This window comes from Enoplosus armatus, chromosome 18, assembly GCF_043641665.1.
Source record: "Enoplosus armatus isolate fEnoArm2 chromosome 18, fEnoArm2.hap1, whole genome shotgun sequence".
In the NCBI taxonomy this organism is placed as follows: domain Eukaryota; kingdom Metazoa; phylum Chordata; class Actinopteri; order Centrarchiformes; family Enoplosidae; genus Enoplosus; species Enoplosus armatus.
The window spans coordinates 15,700,857-15,719,907 of NC_092197.1; the positions used below are offsets into that span (position 1 = coordinate 15,700,857).

Below are 19,051 nucleotides of genomic sequence, written 5' to 3' on the forward strand. Positions count from 1 at the left end.
TTGCACTGATTATACATTCCACAGAGGGCAAAGGGCTATCCCTGAAGACCTTACCCATACAATCTCAAACATACAGTATGAATGTCAAGAGGGTCGTAGCACAGGGACAGTCAGAAGTGGCAATTGTGTAGCAGATAGGAGCCAAGTGTCTTCTCAAGCTTACATCAAGAGGACAGAAACCTGGCTCTCACGGTATCATGGCCACTGGACCTTTCACCTGCCTACAATTAATGGAATACAATGCAAAGGGTCACCTTCTCACTGAGGAGTTTACAAGAGAGCGGGTTGGACATAAACAGTGGTTTGAACAGTGCTTTTCTTTGAAGGCTTGTCAAACTTTAAAAAGTAAAATTGGTCAGAATAGAGAAGGAAAAAAATACTTGTAGTAGTCAGACAGCCTCTGCTGCCCAGAAGCTTGTGTTACTTTTCTGTCAGTAAAACAAGGAAGAGAACAGAGTCCAGCAGTGGCATCTCCTCAAATGTTAAATTGAAGGGCACACAGTAAGACTGGGAGAGAGACAGACACATACAGTAGACAGAGAGAGAAAGACACACAGAGACAAAACAGGAAATAGAGATTAAAGGACACAAAGAATAAAAGAGCATGTGTGGGAGATGGATCGTTTAGATGAGGATGTTATGTAATTGTTTCATAACAGACTCAGTGATGATGTTCTTGACCAGGGTAATTGCTACATTAAATGCTGAGTCAAATGTGAAACTTGAGCTCTGAATTAGTCCAAGGGTGTCCCACCCAAATAGCCTCACAAATTACCAGGCTAATGAGAAAGATTGTTTTAAGCCCTATGACGCGACCTTCATGTCATGTGGGATATTCTGCCTACGATTAAGTCCTCATGTCTCCAAAATAAAGTACTAGTAGACTTTAATGGGTTGGAACAAAAGTTGAAAAGGCTTGAAAATGAAGCAGACTTGCCAGTCTGAGGCCACATAGCTATGAAAACAGCAGCACATAAAGCAGTAAAATGAATAAAAATGCATCTCTATTTCTTTTTTTTTCACTCTCAATTTTCCTTTCTGGGGTTCTCGTTATAACATCATCATAAGAATTGACAATTTGCAATGACAGGGAAAGGCTGAAGAAGTATATAAATAAATTAGAATGTGCATTGTATAATAAAGTATTATACAATATCTTACAAGCCCATGCTGCTCTCCTTTTGCACTATCCATGCACAATCCATTTTCCATCTTTTGCACACGTGTCAAGGTTTAAAGATGACTCTTTCTTTAACAAAGTGAAATGTAGCCTTGGACACCACACTCTAGCCTCAACCTGTATTTACTGAGGACGTTGGTTTCATCAGAGGAGGAGAAAGTTCTTGTATATGCTGTACGACAGAGTTTTACACAGACATGTAATTAAGCTGCAGTGTGTTTGATGGACGTTGTCAGTGGAACCATCCATTCAAAAAGTAGTGTTCCAGTTCATTTAAACTTCAAGACCAGACCATAGCAAATCCTGACAAGATGTAAGGCCAATTGACCAATCAAGCTTTCAAGCATGCAGAGTGAAACTTGCAGAAAAACTTAAGTTTTGAAATTCCTGCTGTAGAGTATGTGCCATGTTTTCAGGATTCCCTAAAGGCCTTGCTGTTGAATGACAGTCAACAGCTTATTCCTCTGTGCCATAGACCTTAAACACATCAATGAGCCACTACTTTGCACTACTATTACGAACATGGGCACTGTAGTTTTGAATCAACTCATTAGAGCACTGAACGTGTGTTAATCCACCAGTAAAAACAGTCCCCAACAAATGCACAATTGATAAACTGATAAAAACTACAGTACCCAGAAATTGTAAGAATTTACTGAGCCTTTTTAAACTAAATGGAACTATATATTTGTGACTTGCTTTTAAAGGTCTTTGTAGACAGAGTAGTCAGTAGAAGTCAGAAAGCACGGAGAGGTGGAGTAATGGTTTTTTTTTTTTTGGTTGTCATGGGATTTGTTGACAGATAATACAGGATAACACCAAATGTATCCTTTAAGATTATCCTAGTCCATAATGTCAATCAATCAAATTTCACGTTTCATTCAGTGTTCACAAAGGAACAAGTGCATTAACACAAGTGTGTCAAGTTTTTGCACGCACAGATGTCAACAAGTGTGAGTGTCTGAGTCATCGTCCCCACCTCCCCACCCCCATGTGTAATCCAGAGAAGCCCAGTATAAAGGTTATCTGGCTTGTCCCACAGAGAGTGTATCAGGGCCAGCAGCTGGCTGAGGTGCTGAGGTGCGGCTGGCTGCTGTTGTGTGATGGCTTCACTCAGCAGGGAGGAGTAATGGTAAACAACAGTGGCAGTGTGGTCATGGCTCTGGGGAAGCGGTGCTAGAACAGAGCCGCGGTAAAATGTCAGCGCATCAGTCACATCACAGAGTTCATCAGCAGGTCTGTTAGCCAATACAGGATTCATAATGAGACTGTGAGAGCTCTCCCAGTTTGGGCTTTAGCTTTAGTCTTTTAGGCTTTAGAGTGAAGCTCTATCAAAGCAGACATTCAAGATGGATTCTCCTCAAGTATTTAATAATAATAAAATATAAGTTTGATGTGAAGATATACCCACAAAGACAGACTGACAGACAGATAGGAAGAAAGAGGAGTATAGGAGCTCTAATCACATTGGATGAAACGCAAGAAAAGACGGCTTTTGAAGAAAATGATCCAGCATCAGGGTTTACCCACTCCCACCACAGTCCTTATTCAACCATTGCCAACTGATTTTCGACACATCAAAACTAACAACATGCCATGCCATCCAACTCCATCTCTCCAATCCATTTTTAAATCCACCTCCGCATGCAAGCAAAAAACATCACATCCCACCCCCACCAGCCAGGCCAACTTCTTCCTTGGAGCCCACTCAGTCTCCTTAAAGCTGATGCGAGCCAATTACAGCCGTCTGGTTCCAGGACAGACGTCTAACATGCCTGGCTCTTGGAGTTTGAAAGCGTTGTATGGCACGCATCTCTCTTCACAAAAACATGCACATACAAATTGTGTCTGTCCTTTCTCAACATTTCTCAATACTATTTTCTTCAAGATTAAGAAGACATCTGAGAAGAAACCAACAGTACATGCTGGTTATTACAAGGCATAAAGGCTGTGAAGGGAGAAATTAAATCTCTGTAATTGAACACCCGGTGTGGACCGACATCTGTGTACTGCAATCAGCTGTGACCGGGCCCATAATGTGGGGCTGTGTCTGCTGTGACATTCTAGATAATGGGGCCTTGTGAAATGTAGATTCTTCTGTTTTGAAATGGTCCAGTGAAGTCTAACCTCCCCTTCAGTTCACACATCCCTGCTGGACACTTTTTTTATTTAGCTCCTCGTTATGTGCCAGAGCCTCCAGCATTCTAGGCCCCCTGCGTCTGGAGGATGTTGGAGTGCTGTTTGGGGGTGAACGGCATTAGTTCTATTAAATCTGCGTCGAAGTTTAAGAAAATGTGGATTGGTGTAGTTAAGGGGAATGAGGTACTGGTACTGAGGTACTGAACTGTATTCCCCTATCATGATATCATCAGAGCAGCTAAGGTAGGCAATGCTGATGGCAAAAAAGAAAAAAAAAACGATGTTCAACTTGTATTGCATAAGTAACAGCCTTAAATAAATCCAAACAACGACTGGAAAACAATACAAATTGAGAACACTGACAAACAGGCGACATTTTAAACTGTGTCCCTTATAGAGTCCTTGTATGGCTTACTGGTACACCTAAACTGGCACATCTTTAATGCTATTGCACTTTTCCTGCGATGACAAGTCAAAATATCTGCTTCATCTAATGACAGGAGCACTGGCACTACAGCTCACTGCTCAGGGCAATTGCGACAATGACAGCTGTGTGATGGTTTGGCACTGTCCTAGGATCAGATTGGGCTGCCAGACATAACGAACAGCAGTTCCCTGCATCATCTCATCTCTGTGGCGTCTGATATTTGAGGCATTACAGAATTCACAGGAAACAAAGTGTGGCCTTAAGTTTTGAAGGTAACCTTATAGGGCATTGTTACAGCTGGACCTCTGTAGTCAAAAGGCCATTTAAAGACCTTTTTGTGCGAATGGCACGTTGCACTCACTCCCTGCACACGACACAGGCCTATTGCTGAACAAACCCACGGTAAATGTCAAGAATGGCACAAAACTGTTGCGTTTTTCTTTTTCTATCAGTGGCCTAAATTCGGCTGAAGATACTGTTGTCAGCAGAAAGAAATCATTAATCAGTGGCAACAGATCCAAATACAAAGGACTTTTTTCTCATAACCAGAAATACATGGTGCAATATGCTGCATGAAGGCCTACACAATATACAATATAGCCTACCATTTTCTTTGTAGTTCACATTTGTAGTTCACATTTTTGCAAAGAGATGGGCACTATCTGTAACAGTTGCATTTTATACATATCCCTTAAAGTGCATCATCAGAAAAATAAATGTAATATTCATTAGAAATGAAGGTCCACCCGTTTATCGGTACACTACATGCAAACAGAGCTGTATCTTCTTACTGTTCATTGTCACTGTACTTGACTCACGCTTCCATCTAGTGTTGAGTACGTAAAATTACATCTCCCATTGCAGAGGGCGGTAGACTTTTAAATTTAACAAGGCCGACACATATATAAACGGTTCATAAGATAATAGCTAAGTGCATGTGGGAAATTATAGGATATTGTGATTATTCAGTGGTTTTTAATCAAGTGCATATTTTTAATCTTGACCCACTGCGCGTGCGCAAACCAGAGGGGCGGGTTTGTTTAGCGTGACCCAATGTTTTGTTTTCGATGAAATGGGTCAGATGAGCTAACGGGGACAACTACGACGGTGAACGCTTCTCAGGTAAAAAGCTGTATTTATAGTCATTGCAGGCATTGTTTGAATTGGTATCATTGCTATGTAGCTAGCAGCCAGTAGCACTATTTAGGTTAGCAGGACCCCCAGCCGGCTACACGAGACACTGATGCTAGCTGCGAACTACCGTTAGCTTTAGTAAACCATGTAACGTTAGCTTACCTCTTATTACCACTCAGGTACCATTGGCTGAAAGTGAATTACCTGCCGTCCTGTCAATACTTGCAAATGAAGCTGTAATCCCCAAAGAGTTCGTAATGGATCTTATTTTCTTGCACACCAGGTTTAACTAACGTTAGCATTACCTTTGGTGGCTAACGTAATGTCAGCATCAGTAAGTTGATATGAAGTCGTCCGTGGCACAATAACACAACAAAACTCTGGAAAATGACGTATAATCGTACCCAAATTCGTATAAAATAGGATCGTGTAGTAACTGGTTGATTTATTTTTTTGTGATGACACTGATAGGAGTTTAACAGATTTTTTTCTTTCATCAGGAAAACATGCAGTATTTTGAACTATTGAACACCAGCCCTCACTTAAACCCTGACTCAGACACTTTTTCTGTCACTCTGTTGCATCACCCCAAACGGAGGTTATGGATTAATGACACAGAGTAACAATCACCTGGAAATCACCGAGAAATGTCTCAATAACGTGTAGGGCAAGAAATCGTGTTGCTTTTAAACAGTACGTTTTACAATGTCAAACAACATTGATATTTTCAATGTCATCTCTGGTAGTTTGTTCCATTTAAGAACGCTGTGACATTCAATTTTTACTTGAAACATCCTGGAAATAAAACTAGATCTACTGCTTTCATTTTGTTTGTTACCATTGCTTGTTTATGCAGCAATCTGCACTGTATTACTAATATCATGCAGCAGTAACACATGCTGCAAGAAAAACAAAACATGAAAGCCAATATACAGTATATGTTCATTGCAATGGATTTTATATCTCAACAAGGTTTCTAGTCTGCAAATATAGTTTTATACTGTAGTGAAATTATGGTTTGAAAAACCCAAACAGTGTTACACTTTGAAAATGGTTTGTAGTAATGTCACAAATATGTGATATGTAGTAAATATGGTGTCAAACAAAACACTGGTCCTGTAAAGAGAGATGGTGTCGCTATGTGCTTAAACTATAACAATGCAGGCACCCGGGTGATGCGTTGAAAAACACTTCCAATAGTTCCAAGCTGCAGGGAATTCACCTGTCAGATGTGGAGTATATGACTGTACAAAGACTTAAGTTCTTCTACATGGTTCTGACCCATTACTGCTTGTAATTTGCTAAGCAGCACATTTGAGTTAACTTTTTCAGCTGTTGCACTCATTGTAAAATAGTGAAATAGGAACTTGAGTAAAAAAAACAAATAATAAAAATATATATCTTTCTGTTCAGGTCTTAAAAAGCAACGGTTGTTGCCAGAATTCCAGTAGCAGCCATTAATGATTAATTGCCTTATTGAAAAACAAATCACATCTTGTGTTGTCTTTTCTGATACAGAGACTTTGGACCAGCCTACAAGAAGCCATGGGGAATACAAGCAGTGAGAGGGCTGCCATGGGCCAGGGGGAGAAGGCTCAGCGAAGGGACAGCCGAGGTACCAAGGAGGGAGAGAGGCCAAAAATCCTGATGGACAGCCCCGAGGACGCAGATATTTTTCATGGTGAAGATATGAAAGTAAGTTGTTGTGCTGTCTCAGAGACAGTTTATCTGTTGCCGACATTGTCATGCCCATAGACCTTTGTACATTAGGTAAATTAATGGTTGTTTGATGGGTGTTTTAGGCTCCTTTGGAGAAAGAGGAGTTCCTTGCATGGCAGCAAGACTTAGAAGCAGACGACAAAGGGCCAGCTTTAGACCGACCAACTGTCTTTCGCTGGACTGGAGATGGCAAGGAGGTCTTCCTCTCTGGGTCCTTCAACAACTGGGTCAACAAGATTCCCCTTATTAGAAGGTGAGGGTGCATCCTAATGGTGAAATTACACTATATCTCCTGGGAGTGCCTGGTAGTAAGAATGGTTTTCGAGCCCCTTTTTAAAGAATTGTTTAAATTCAGCTCACTAATTGGAGGGCATACATACTACAAATGAGGTTGAAGATTGAAAGAGAAGTACTGTGTTAATTCACCTGTGTGTCATCTGATTGTCGCCTGTCAAAGTCAGAACACCTTTGTAGCCATTGTTGATCTACCTGAAGGGGAGCATCAGTACAAGTTTTACGTGGATGGCCAGTGGACCCACGACCCAGCTGAGGTCAGCCATAACTCTCACACTCAAATGTGACCTTTTGTCAGAATGTGTCTGACTTTTGAGCTGTATTTGTGACTGTCTCATGTATCCTCACAGCCAGTTATAACCAGTCAGCTTGGGACAGTAAACAATATAATCCAGGTGAAGAAAACAGACTTTGAGGTGTTTGATGCTCTAATGGTGGACTCGCAGAAATGCTCTGACATGTCAGGTGAGTGATGACAACCCCAACCTATTTTTTATTCGTTTTTGCTTAATATTTGTTCACTCTGGTCACAATGTCTAGGCACTATTAGAAGACACCATATTGAATTATTTACCATAATAAACCACAAGCTAATTTAGAAATTAAGACTGTTACTATGTGAACAGAGGCCATGATTTCTGAACAAGTCTGTGGAAATGTTTGAAAATTATGTTCTGTCTCAGTCATACTATTCCACCCTTGCTCTGCCTCTCCTCCTCTTCCTCATTAGACCTCTCCAGCTCTCCTCCCGGGCCATATCATCAGGATGCCTATGTTCCTAAACAGGAAGAGAAGTTTAAGTCTCCACCCATACTCCCACCTCACCTGCTGCAGGTCATCCTCAACAAAGACACTGGAATTTCAGTAAGTGTCTGCGATGCAATTAAATGAAGCTTATTCCATTCACAGTTATTTCCATTGTGGATTTTCCTGAAATCATATAGTATAGTTTTTTGAAAAAGCAACGTTTCTATCATAGACCCTGTCAAGCATTAAACGACATCTCTGTACTCTATACTCAGACATAGAAGTGGTCAAATCACAAACCCAATTTCACCATCAGTAATCAACACAGTACATGCATGAAATGAGACAAGCAATGTATAGAAGAAATCTACAGAATACAGTAGAAATGTGGAAATAGAAAAAATGAATATTGCACATGGAACGATAAAGAAAAGCTGGTTCAACATTCTTCTATTTTAAATTTTTTCTGTTTCTTTTCATATCCAGTGTGACCCTGCATTACTCCCAGAACCCAACCATGTCATGCTCAACCACCTCTATGCTCTTTCCATTAAGGTAAGGTCTCAAGTTGACTGAATCACACCCAAAAATAAATATTCTTTTGCTATTTTCAGTACCATGTGGCTGCTGAAATGTGGGAAAACTTTCTGTGGTGACACTTGAGAAATGACCAGCTTTGTTAGCATTTTTAATAGAAACTGTGAGCTTCTGCAGCTGCTAGCAAGCTTGCACATAGCTTGCACAGCAGATTGTATCTACGGAGTGGCAACAATGATAAGAAGCTGATAAAAGGGGAGCTGAAGGACGGATAATTGCCCTTTTTTTCCCCCTGATTGTGACCGGAGAAACAAATTAAACGTGCATATCCACATATAAATACTAACAGCTGTGTCAGACTAAACTGGGGGAAAAAAGAGGAAAAAATAACACATAAGCGGAGTTCACACTTGTACCCTGCTCGTGGATTCCCATCTAAACCACACACAGCATTTTCCATATCAGTTGGCAGCTGGTCAGATAGTCAGGAATTGACTTTTTTTCCATCTGGCTTCATCTGTAATGGTAATTTTTGTGTCTTTATCTCGAAAGCGACTCGGGTATCAGGAGCTTTGCAACTGTGATCAAACAATTACACAGGGCAGATAAAATGCTGCAGTGTATATATGGAAAAGAACATTACCTAAACTTTGAAGTTAATAAATAAGACCGCTGTTTTGTTATTTACTGGACTTAACATAAAGGCACCTGTAATATGGAAACAGCAGATCTGGCCCCACTGGAGCTCTGTTAGTTGCACCATGTTTTTCTGAAAATACACAAATCAACACACTGACTGTCGGACTGCTTTCCATGGCTGACAAATGCTGCTAAATGGTAGGCTTACTGTATGATTTAAAAACTACTAGGCTTAAATAAGCCTAGTAGAAAGCCACACTTTTGTTTTTAAAAATAATAGAATAAACAGGGCACTACAAACAGAACAGTTGTGTGTGCTTTGCATTAACAGTGTGTGTACTTTGCAAACATAATCAGAGCCCATGATGATTTTTTTTTTTTCCATACAACAAGAACAGCCCGTTAAAAGGTGTAGCTTACATTAATGACATGTTGGAAAGTTTAAGGTTCACCTCGTCACCTGTAGCTCTTGTTATAATCATCTGTCAGCCGTTAAGAGATCCTTTCCTGAAATACTTGCAATAGAAGAGATGGGGGGGGGGGGGGTAAGAACTACAGTTCTCGTTTTGTACAGCAAAAGAGAGTATGTCGTTTCCATTAATAGTTCTTTAACAGCAGTAGACTATTGCAGCTTTGAGGGCACAACAGATGAAAATAAGAGGAATAAAGTCGTGGTAGACGTTATATTGCCTGATTGTTTATGGGGATTAGTGAGCGGAGCAGGTCGTCAAGATTAGTGGGCGGCACTCCCACTAATCTCTGGTTTACAGTATGGTGACACTGCACATGGTATGACTGATAACATTTTTCCCATTGGCCCACTTGTATCTAAGCTGTGAGCATGCATTTCATTGTTTAGAAAGTTTTTTTTAAGTCCATTTTTCTTTTTCTGTCACAGGATGGAGTGATGGTGCTCAGTGCGACACATCGCTACAAGAAGAAGTATGTCACCACCTTACTGTATAAGCCCATCTGATCGAAGGTTGACTTTGTAATCCTGTCCGAGTGTGTTAACTGTACACTGAGTGTACAACATATCAGCTCCACCTACCTGTTCCTTCCATAAGAGAGAGAGGACAGGTGAATCCAGGCCACATCGCTTTTCAGGAAGTACAAATCTGCTTTAAGAGGTTATTTACATGATGACATTACTTTATCCATCCTGAACATTTCACGCACAGGGCCCACGTCAGTGTGGGACCACCTGCATTCTTTACCCAAACTCGAGGAAGGCCTGCAGTCACCTGGATGAGAATCTAAGGCAGCTCAGAGATTATATCTTGTACACTCACTGTGTATCCAGTTATTGTGCACATCTGTTTAGGATGATAAGTAGTTACAATGACAGTCACTCCAATCCTACATAATCTGCCTTTATTTGTTCACTGATTGCCCTCTGTTTTCAACAACACTATCTTTGCTTAGTAGACATAGAGAGGCAGTAATAGTGAGGTAGGACACTAAGACACGTCTGTGATCAAAACAGAGGATTGGTAATGCTGGCAAAGACCGACTGAAAGTCCTCACATACGTGAGGTTGCTGTAGTGTTTCCCACGATTGAGGAGACAAGAGCGGTACAATCAAGAATGTGAATGTAAAGGTGAAAGAAGGAACGAATGCACTGCAGCAGGTCTCCACTGTTTTCATTTGCCTGTTTATCTTGAGAAAATGATAATCACACAGCGCACAGTAGATGTTTTCTATCATTTGTGAAGTATTCAGTAATGTGTTTTTTCTACTTTGGTTGATGATGTGGTTTGTTTTGTGGTCAAGAGCTCTTCTATAGTTAAATGCAGTGTTGTGGTCAAGAGCAGATTGTTAGTTGGGATTGAGACCAAAACCATAACCATTTATTATATTTTGAGAAATTAACTTGGTCTAAACCATATAATTACTTTATTAGATTTGCAGTACAATGATAAACATTTCTTTTTAAAGCACAACAATGTATCAGAAGAATAAAGCTCATTACCCTTTTGAACGTCTGAGCAGGTGTAGTGGTCATTACGCAGATTTAACCATCACACTAGTAACGTTGTTTTCCTTCTTCCATACAGTGAAAATGCATTCCACAAATTAAGAGTCACACCAGATAGTTGTTCCCCGCTGGCTCAGACAGTGTGGCATCATTGGTGTGTGTAGCAGCGCCAGTTTCCATGAATTCATGGTTGATGTGAAAAGATAACAGAAAATGAAATGTTGAAGATGTCTGACAATGAAAAAACAGTAGGTAAAAGAACCACAACACTGGTGAAGGGACCAGCGTAGGATCATGTGACGGAGTTGTACTGTTACTGAAGTTTTTTATTTTTATATAGATGACTTGCTGTTAATGGTCTGTATGTATTTCATGGTCAAGTCTGAAAGATTTAAATGTGTTTTAAGTTAAAGGTATGACTTGTAGCATCTATTTACATCAATGTGTCATTGTCAAATATGGTATCATGGTTTATCTGTCATTAACAAATGACGTTAATTATTCTTGTTCTGTGCTATTCTTGTTCTATTGGCCAGTAGAGGCTAACAATCTCCTCAGTAAAAGGTCTCATTTGTTTGTGTTATGCTGTTGTATCAGAACTGACATGGTAATGATTTATTAATGCAAAAATGCTGGACTGTCAAATATATTGCATTATCTTTAAAAATGCTGTTGACCCTTTGAACCATGCTGTACACGTTTCCCATTTGAGAGACATTTGTATTAAAGATTAAGTTACAAATTCCTATGCAGTTTGTTTTATTTTTAATCACACTGGGTCAAGTCAATGATAATTGACTGACTTGTGTGTTCATAACAGTCATAATATAAAATGTGTGTATAAATGTGTATTGTCAGCCTCATTCAGACACTCAGGAGTCCATGTGTAGAAGCCAATGGCTTGTTTTGAATCACAGTCACCTTAGGTCACCCTGCAGTCATTTTCTAAGCAATTTAGTCTGTACTGGTCATTTTTATGATTTTATCTCCCCAATGCTGTTAAACCAAGTACCTGAATGGGTGTAACAGACACAACAGCTACTTAACAGATTGTAGTGACAGTATTGAAACAGGAAGCCTTAAAACCTTAAAGCTATGACAATGATGTTCAAAGTATCTTTTTTCCAATGAATTGATGATCATCATTACAATGATATTTCATACACAGAGCAAACACCTTTTTTTTCTCATACAAATACGTTTTGTGTATTATTTTACGCATATTCACTAACCTGTAGTACATACAATCCCAACCTAAAAGTCACATGTTAGAGCCAAAATAAAAACAAAGACACATGGCTGTTGTGAATTCACAGATGTACAGAAGCTGAATCATTCTCTTCCACAGCAGTACATGTGCCTTTGAGCGCTTCGCTCCCAACCTCTGAGTGCTTATCATATCGCCACCATTCATATCACCATTGCTCTTGAAGTGTAAGACTTTACATGTCTCGGTACACATGGTGGACAATGTGCAGGTCAGGTTGTGTTTGGTCACATGTATCTCTATTGGACATGAGGGTGTTACATAATTATGCTGAAGTGTCTATGGAAAGTTTAACCTAACTAATTGAAATACTAGTGTGAATGCAAACTTACAGTTACAGTGACACATTGTCAGAGTGATTCTATCAGTGTGTCATAGTGTTGCAGCTTTTACAAAATAACGATTCAGTTTAGAAATTGCTTGATGATCATGTTCCCCTTTATACATGGCAATATGGCTACACTTATAGTAACTTGTTGGCAAGTAAGACTGTGCATGACACAACATGATGTTTATGACTATCACAAAGAGAACTTACAAATGTCTGGCCAGGGTTTATCAACCTTTTGACCCATGACACCCTTTTTAGGCCAGTTAGGCAGTGCAAACTCATTGTATAGAGAGCACATCCCTCTACCAAGGCTACTTGATCTGCTACGTTAGTCATTTTAATTACAGAAAACGTCTTATTGAGAAACATTTATTCTGCATTCTGATTCTGCATTAAAATGCAAAAAGTGCTACGAACGAACAAATTGGACTGAAAATGTAACTTTTTTTAATGAGTCTTCAACATAACTTGTAATCCTACTGGTAAATGTAATGCCCCCCACATGGATCAATAACCCCAAGGCTGAGCAACTCAAGTCTAGACAGAACATCAAACACATTTAACAACAAGGCCCAGGGTTCAGTTCAGAGTGTGAGAATCTATACCTGCTTTTACATATGGTGGTTTGAATCTCAGAGTCTGTACATTGTGAGGCATGAGACCCTATATAGTATGAACAGCTGACACGGAGGGTCCCAAGGTCCCATACTTCATATATAAAGAGGCCTTATGTTAGAGTGAGAGCTACCCAGTGACTGGCCCTCTGACTTACAGGATGAATACCCTCCAGGCTCTGTTTCTCTTGGCTGCAAGCCTCTGTGTTGGTGAGTACAACTTGACAAAAGCTGTTCATCTGTACGCCTGGTGGTGAATAGATGCATTTTCTAGAAGAGTATACGTAGAATCTTGATTATGTTTGCTTCAGCCCAGTCCTTGGACTACAAGGCCCTCAACCAGTTCAGAAGGATGATCCTGTGTGTGATGCCTGATAGCTGGCCTGTTTTCGACTACGCCGACTACGGCTGCTACTGTGGAAAAGGAGGCTCCGGCACACCAGTGGATGATCTGGATAGGTCATGATTCTGTCACTCCGCTTCATTCTCAGAAAAGATTTAAAAAAAAGCTTGTCCCGTCTGTTTCAAAATTTGTCTTGTCGGACGTTTTGACCTGTAGGTGCTGCCAAGTGCATGACCAGTGTTACAGTAATGCTATGCAACACCCTGAGTGCTGGCCCATCCTCGACAATCCTTACACCGAGCTCTATGACTACAGCTGTGACAAGAAAAACAAGAAGATCAGCTGTGACAGTAAGTACACTGGAACAAAGGGGTTTTCCTGCTCACTTGATCTTATAAACCTGTTAATTTCCTCATAAAACCTGCAGTAATATGCACCTTTTCCCTTCTCCATCACTATGCTTTCAGTTATTGTCTGTATATGTAGCACGGGTGAAATGTAACTTAAAACTGAATTGGCTGACTTTTCAATCAAGAAGATATAAACATTGATGAGGAAACTTGCCTTTATAATCAAATTGATACTATTCTCAGTTTCTTTCATTTATAGGAATGGTTGTTGGCCTTTTGGTAATCAGAGTTCTCTCTTCTTTATCGTCTCCAGACAAAAACAATGAATGTGAGATGTTCATCTGTGAGTGTGACAGGAAGGCCGCTGAGTGTTTTGCCAGAACACCTTGGATCCCTGAGCACGAGCACCTGCCCAGTGACCGCTGTCAGTAAAGACCAGTAAAGACCAAACAACTGTATCAAATTAAGAATGTATGCTTCCACATGATATATCCATTGTTTTAGTTTGCACAATCATTTTGTTGAGGATCCTTGGCTTATTAGAAACATTCACCTAGACCTTATACATTCACGTACAGAGTATCATGAGTACACTGTGATTTTGGAGACCTATAACCATCCATCATTCTCTCCATGTGCTGAATTACTCGTGTTGGGTTTGTAATAGTGAAGTCATCCTGCCAATAAACACAACTAGATTCTAACTCATATGCTGTTTACTGATGGCCAGTTATTCAAGAGAATAATCTTAGCCATAGAGGGCACTATGGTCTACCTTTTGTGCAGGATGAAATCAGTAGCACAGCATAATGTAGTCTCTACCATGTGACATTTTATCTGTGTCAGCTGTCCTAGGATGCTTTACCCCACATATGTAATACTTGCGCTTTAGTAAACAGTTGTGAAGGCACTTGGTGGATATTGCAAGTAGTTTACTATTTATTACTAAACTAATTAATTAATTAAACCAATAAACAAACTAATGGGGCTGATATTAATAGTAATTATTAACATGCACCTTTCAATGCAACTTCAACACATCATCAGTGGTGCTACCTGGGGTCATCGGGTGTTTCGGGTCTTTCAACATCAGATGCCCTCACCTAGGCGACTCAGCCAGGGGTGATCAGGCCACAGCTTGTGCCCAAGTAGCTTGTGTGGTAACACCGGGTCCTCGATCCCCTACTTCAACATTCGCCTACCAGCTCCTCATACTTGACCCTCTTCCTCTTGGAGGCCTGCTATGAGAGATCCCTGCGCTGATGACATCCACTATGACCCTCAGTACCTGGTTGTGGCGCTAGTGGTAGCACCCCTCTTCCAGGGCCTTCAGGCAACAGCTTAGGATATGCTCCAGGGATCCTTTTCTCTGGCACAGCAGGGGAAGGTGTCATAGACAGACTAAATCAGGAATTTGATCCAGAGTGGCTCAGCCTTCCAGAGCTCTAACCACAAAATCTTCCAGTCCATTGCCACGCCCCCTGCTGCTGCATCCCAATTGTCCTACTGGAACGGACTTCTTCCACCCCTGCTCGGATCTCCTCCTGAACAATCTGGTGTCTCTGTCTCCCCCAGGCCTTGTCATAGCAAGGTCTTTGAATTTACCTTGCAGCTCTGACTTGTCCACCGCTGTCAGCCATGTGCCCAACTCGCTGTTCATTGCCTGGAGTGCTGCAGTGTCCCTCAGGTGGCATTCAAACATCTTGCCCAGACTTTTGACTGGCTTCCACTTCCTAGAGAAAGGCATAACTTGTCTGTTACTTTCCCCATCCTCACAACCAGGGACCTGGACTTGGCTGGCTTATAATGTCAATGAAAATACCTGGCTGCTGGGCGCCTAACTTGGTTAGGGGGCCTCTGCACTCCACCTCCACTGACTTGACCAGCATGTTCAAGGTCAAAGCAAACAAGATAACTGAAATGGTTCATCTAGTGATAACGCCCTTCTCCAGCCGATGCCATGCCATGCCGCTGTCGATGTTCTAGATGTGACTGTCAGGAAGTCAGAAATAGAGTGAGATCAACTGAACTGCTCGATGGTACCTGATCTCGCCTCCTTTGTAATCCAGACACCCTCTACAAGTCTCCACTGCTGGGCCACCTTCCCCTCCTCCCGATGACCTCCTGAGATTTCCCAGGGGAGGCGGCCAGTGATATCCCAGGTCAAGTCCTCATATATTGTGATATTTTCTTTGTGTGTCCCTTTTTTTTAAAATCTTTACTAACATTTTCACTTATGCCCATTGTTAGGAAGCTGTCTGTTGGAGGTCAAGGCCAAATTCAAAGATGGGTGTGGTCCGAGCAAGAGCGCCGGAAGTAGGAGGGTAAGAAGCAGGGAAGGGGCCATTGGCCTCCCCACTTTACACCCCTGGCCCACATTCGTTCTCAGTTGTGGATCACTGTATCCCAGTATGTTAGCATGTGGGTGTGGTTCGACCCATGACAACTGAGTACTCATGGGTCAGATCTGTCAACATGTTGACGGGTGGTGCAGCTGGTGTGATCCCATTGCAAGATGGTCTCTGCTTTTGTTTTTTTTTCCATTCACAAAATCCTATGTCTAACAGGAGTTGAAGGACAGGACACCAGGCCACCCCAGCCAGGATGATTCAGTTGAAACAGAAAAAAAATAATATTAATAATAATAACATGGATCCATTACCCAAAGGGTGAGCAACTTGAGCCTAGACAGAACATCAAACACATTTAACTCAGGGTTCAGAAACGTGTGGGAATTTGTACCTGCATTTACATATGCTGTTTTGGGTTTGAATCTCAGAGTCCGGACATTGTGAGGCATGTGAGCCTGTCTAGTATGAACAGCTGACAGGGCAGGTCTCAAGGTCCCATACTTGATATATAAAGAGGCCTGATGTTATATTGAGAGCTACTCTGTTACTGGCCTTCTGACTTACAGGATGAATACCCTCCAGGCTCTGTTTCTCTTGGCTGCAAGCCTCTGTGTTGGTGAGTACAACTTGACAAAAGCCATTCATCTGTACGCATGGTGGTTGTGAATAGATGCATCTTCTAGTATAGTATAAATAGAATCCTGATTCTGTCTGCTTGGTGTGCTTCAGCCGAGTCCTTGGACTACAAGGCCCTCAACCAGTTCAGAAGGATGATCCTGTGTGTGATGCCTGATAGCTGGCCTACTTTTGACTACGCCGACTATGGCTGCTACTGTGGAAAAGGAGGCTCTGGCACACCCGTGGATGATCTGGATAGGTCATGATTCTGTCACTCCGCTTCATTCTCAGACAAGATTAAAAATTTTTTTTCCAGTCTGTTTCAAAATTTGTCTTGTCGGACGTTTTGACCTGTAGGTGCTGCCAAGTGCATGACCAGTGTTACAATGATGCTATGCAACACCCTGAGTGCTGGCCCATCCTCGACAATCCTTACACCGAATTCTATGACTACAGCTGTGACAAGGAAAACAAGAAGGTCACCTGTGGCAGTAAGTACACTGAAACAAAGGAGTTTTCCTGCTCACTTGATCTTATAAACCTGTTAATTTCCTCATAAAACCTGCAGTAATATGCACTTTTTCCCTTCTCCATCACTATGCTTTTAGTTATTGTCTCGGGTAAATGTAGCAGGGGTAAAATGTCACTTAAAATGGGATTGACTGATATAAATGTTGATGACAAAACTGTCAATTGATACTATTCTCAGTTTCTTTCATTTATAGGAATGGTTGTTGGCCTTTTGGTAATCAGAGTTCTCTCTTCTTTATTGTTTCCAGACAAAAACAACGAATGTGAGATGTTCATCTGTGAGTGTGACAGGAAGGCCGCTGAGTGTTTTGCTAGAACACCTTGGATCCCTGAGCACGAGCACCTGCCCAGTGACCGCTGTCAGTGAAAACCAAACAACTGTATCAAATTAGGAATTTATGCTTCCACATGATATATCCATTTTTGTGACAGTGACAGATCATGGGAGTACACTGACATTTCCTCCTTGTGCTGAATTGCAATTGAAAGTATCCTGATAATAAACACAATTAGATCTGCATCTCTGATTTTACATTTTACCAAGTTACCATAGAGGGCACTATGGTCTACCTTTTTCTTTCCTAGTGTGCAGGATGAAATCACTAGCACACTATAGTGTAGACTTAGCCATTTGATGTTTTGTCCCATACTTAATCAAATAATAAAAATGCATTTGCTTAGAAATGATTAGCAACATTTTTTGATTTTTTGTTTCACTTTTATAGTGTTATACAGTGTTTTGTTGTTGTTGTTTTCTTCAGTCCGTAAGTTGTTGTCAAGTTGTTGTTGTGGATGGTCCTCCCTTCACATAGAGTCACCTTTCCTGAATGTGGACCACAAATTAATAGTTTATAATATTACTTTTATCGTTTATTTGCACATACACTTACATACATAGCAAATTGATGCATAACAGCCTTTTAGTCATTGTTGTCTAAAAACATAATTTGAGGGTACAGTTTCTTAAAAATCGGACCCTCTGACACTTAGTAGTCTTCTTGACTGATAAACGTATAAATGTAGTGTTGCATGTAGGTTTACAGTATGCAAAACAACCAAGCAATGGCTACTTTTGTGAAGTTGGAAAGGGCCACTCGAAACCCTGTCATAACTCTGCCAACAGCGACCATTTGCAAACAACGATATTCACTAGCCACAGTACAAACACATTGTTGGGTAACAAACAATCCGTTTTCAACTGCTTTTGTAGAGTTACTTCTAAAATGTCTTCCTCTTTTCAGTTGTTACACTCAACTCTCAGGGCACCAGATGATGCAGGGTGAAATTTTGTTGCTTTTGAGATGATTTGGCACCAGAATAAAATCTGGTCACTGCAGCCTAGTGTCTTGGTTTCAGCTAGCCACCACTGTTGGCTCCCAGCAGCACGCTCTTTGTGATCACAGCTGTGGCTGCAGCCCACTGGATCAGTCTTCAGGCTATTGTTCAGACAACACTAAGCATCAGCACTGTAAGCACCAGCAGCTGCTAGCTGGCTGCTTGCCATAAGCCAGCTGTGGCTGCTGCTGCTGCTGCTGCTGGCTCAAAAGTAAAATGAGAGAAACGACAAATGCAAGGAACAAAAGTAGATATTGACCACTGAAAGTCCTTTATCTAACCTAATACATTGTGCAAATGTGTGCATATATTCGTAATCTTGTGTCATTTGTTGTTGTGGTTGCTAAAAGTGGCTAGTGCACCTGCTTGTGCCTCACATTGACCACGTCCAAATTGATGAACTTACACCTTGATCCCAAAACAGTGCTTGCACAGGAAGATGAGTCAACTAACATCGCTGTGTAGCACATTATAAGATGCACGGAGTCCTACAGTCTTCCAAATAAAAAGACAAAA

The 19,051-nt window shown here is 41.1% G+C and overlaps 3 protein-coding genes across 3 annotated transcripts; all 3 read left to right on the plus strand.

The window, feature by feature from the left end:
* The first annotated feature begins 4,833 nt into the window (after window positions 1-4,833).
* On the plus strand, window positions 4,834-11,505 carry prkab1a (protein kinase, AMP-activated, beta 1 non-catalytic subunit, a). Its single transcript, XM_070924295.1, has 8 exons — window positions 4,834-4,868; window positions 6,399-6,575; window positions 6,683-6,852; window positions 7,057-7,150; window positions 7,244-7,358; window positions 7,624-7,757; window positions 8,127-8,195; window positions 9,715-11,505. Exons 2-8 carry the CDS (start codon window positions 6,426-6,428, stop codon window positions 9,790-9,792), a joined length of 810 nt encoding a protein of 269 aa, XP_070780396.1. The 5' UTR covers window positions 4,834-4,868; window positions 6,399-6,425; the 3' UTR covers window positions 9,793-11,505.
* A 1,663-nt stretch (window positions 11,506-13,168) lies between these two features.
* LOC139301292 (phospholipase A2-like) lies at window positions 13,169-14,132 on the plus strand. Its single transcript, XM_070924648.1, has 4 exons — window positions 13,169-13,217; window positions 13,319-13,466; window positions 13,567-13,700; window positions 14,014-14,132. The coding sequence occupies exons 1-4, from the start codon at window positions 13,169-13,171 to the stop codon at window positions 14,130-14,132; spliced, it is 450 nt and encodes a 149-aa protein (XP_070780749.1).
* Window positions 14,133-16,618: 2,486 nt separating this feature from the next.
* On the plus strand, window positions 16,619-17,567 carry LOC139301302 (phospholipase A2-like). The gene is made up of 4 exons (XM_070924661.1): window positions 16,619-16,667; window positions 16,781-16,928; window positions 17,027-17,160; window positions 17,449-17,567. Exons 1-4 carry the CDS (start codon window positions 16,619-16,621, stop codon window positions 17,565-17,567), a joined length of 450 nt encoding a protein of 149 aa, XP_070780762.1.
* Window positions 17,568-19,051: the final 1,484 nt, after the last annotated feature.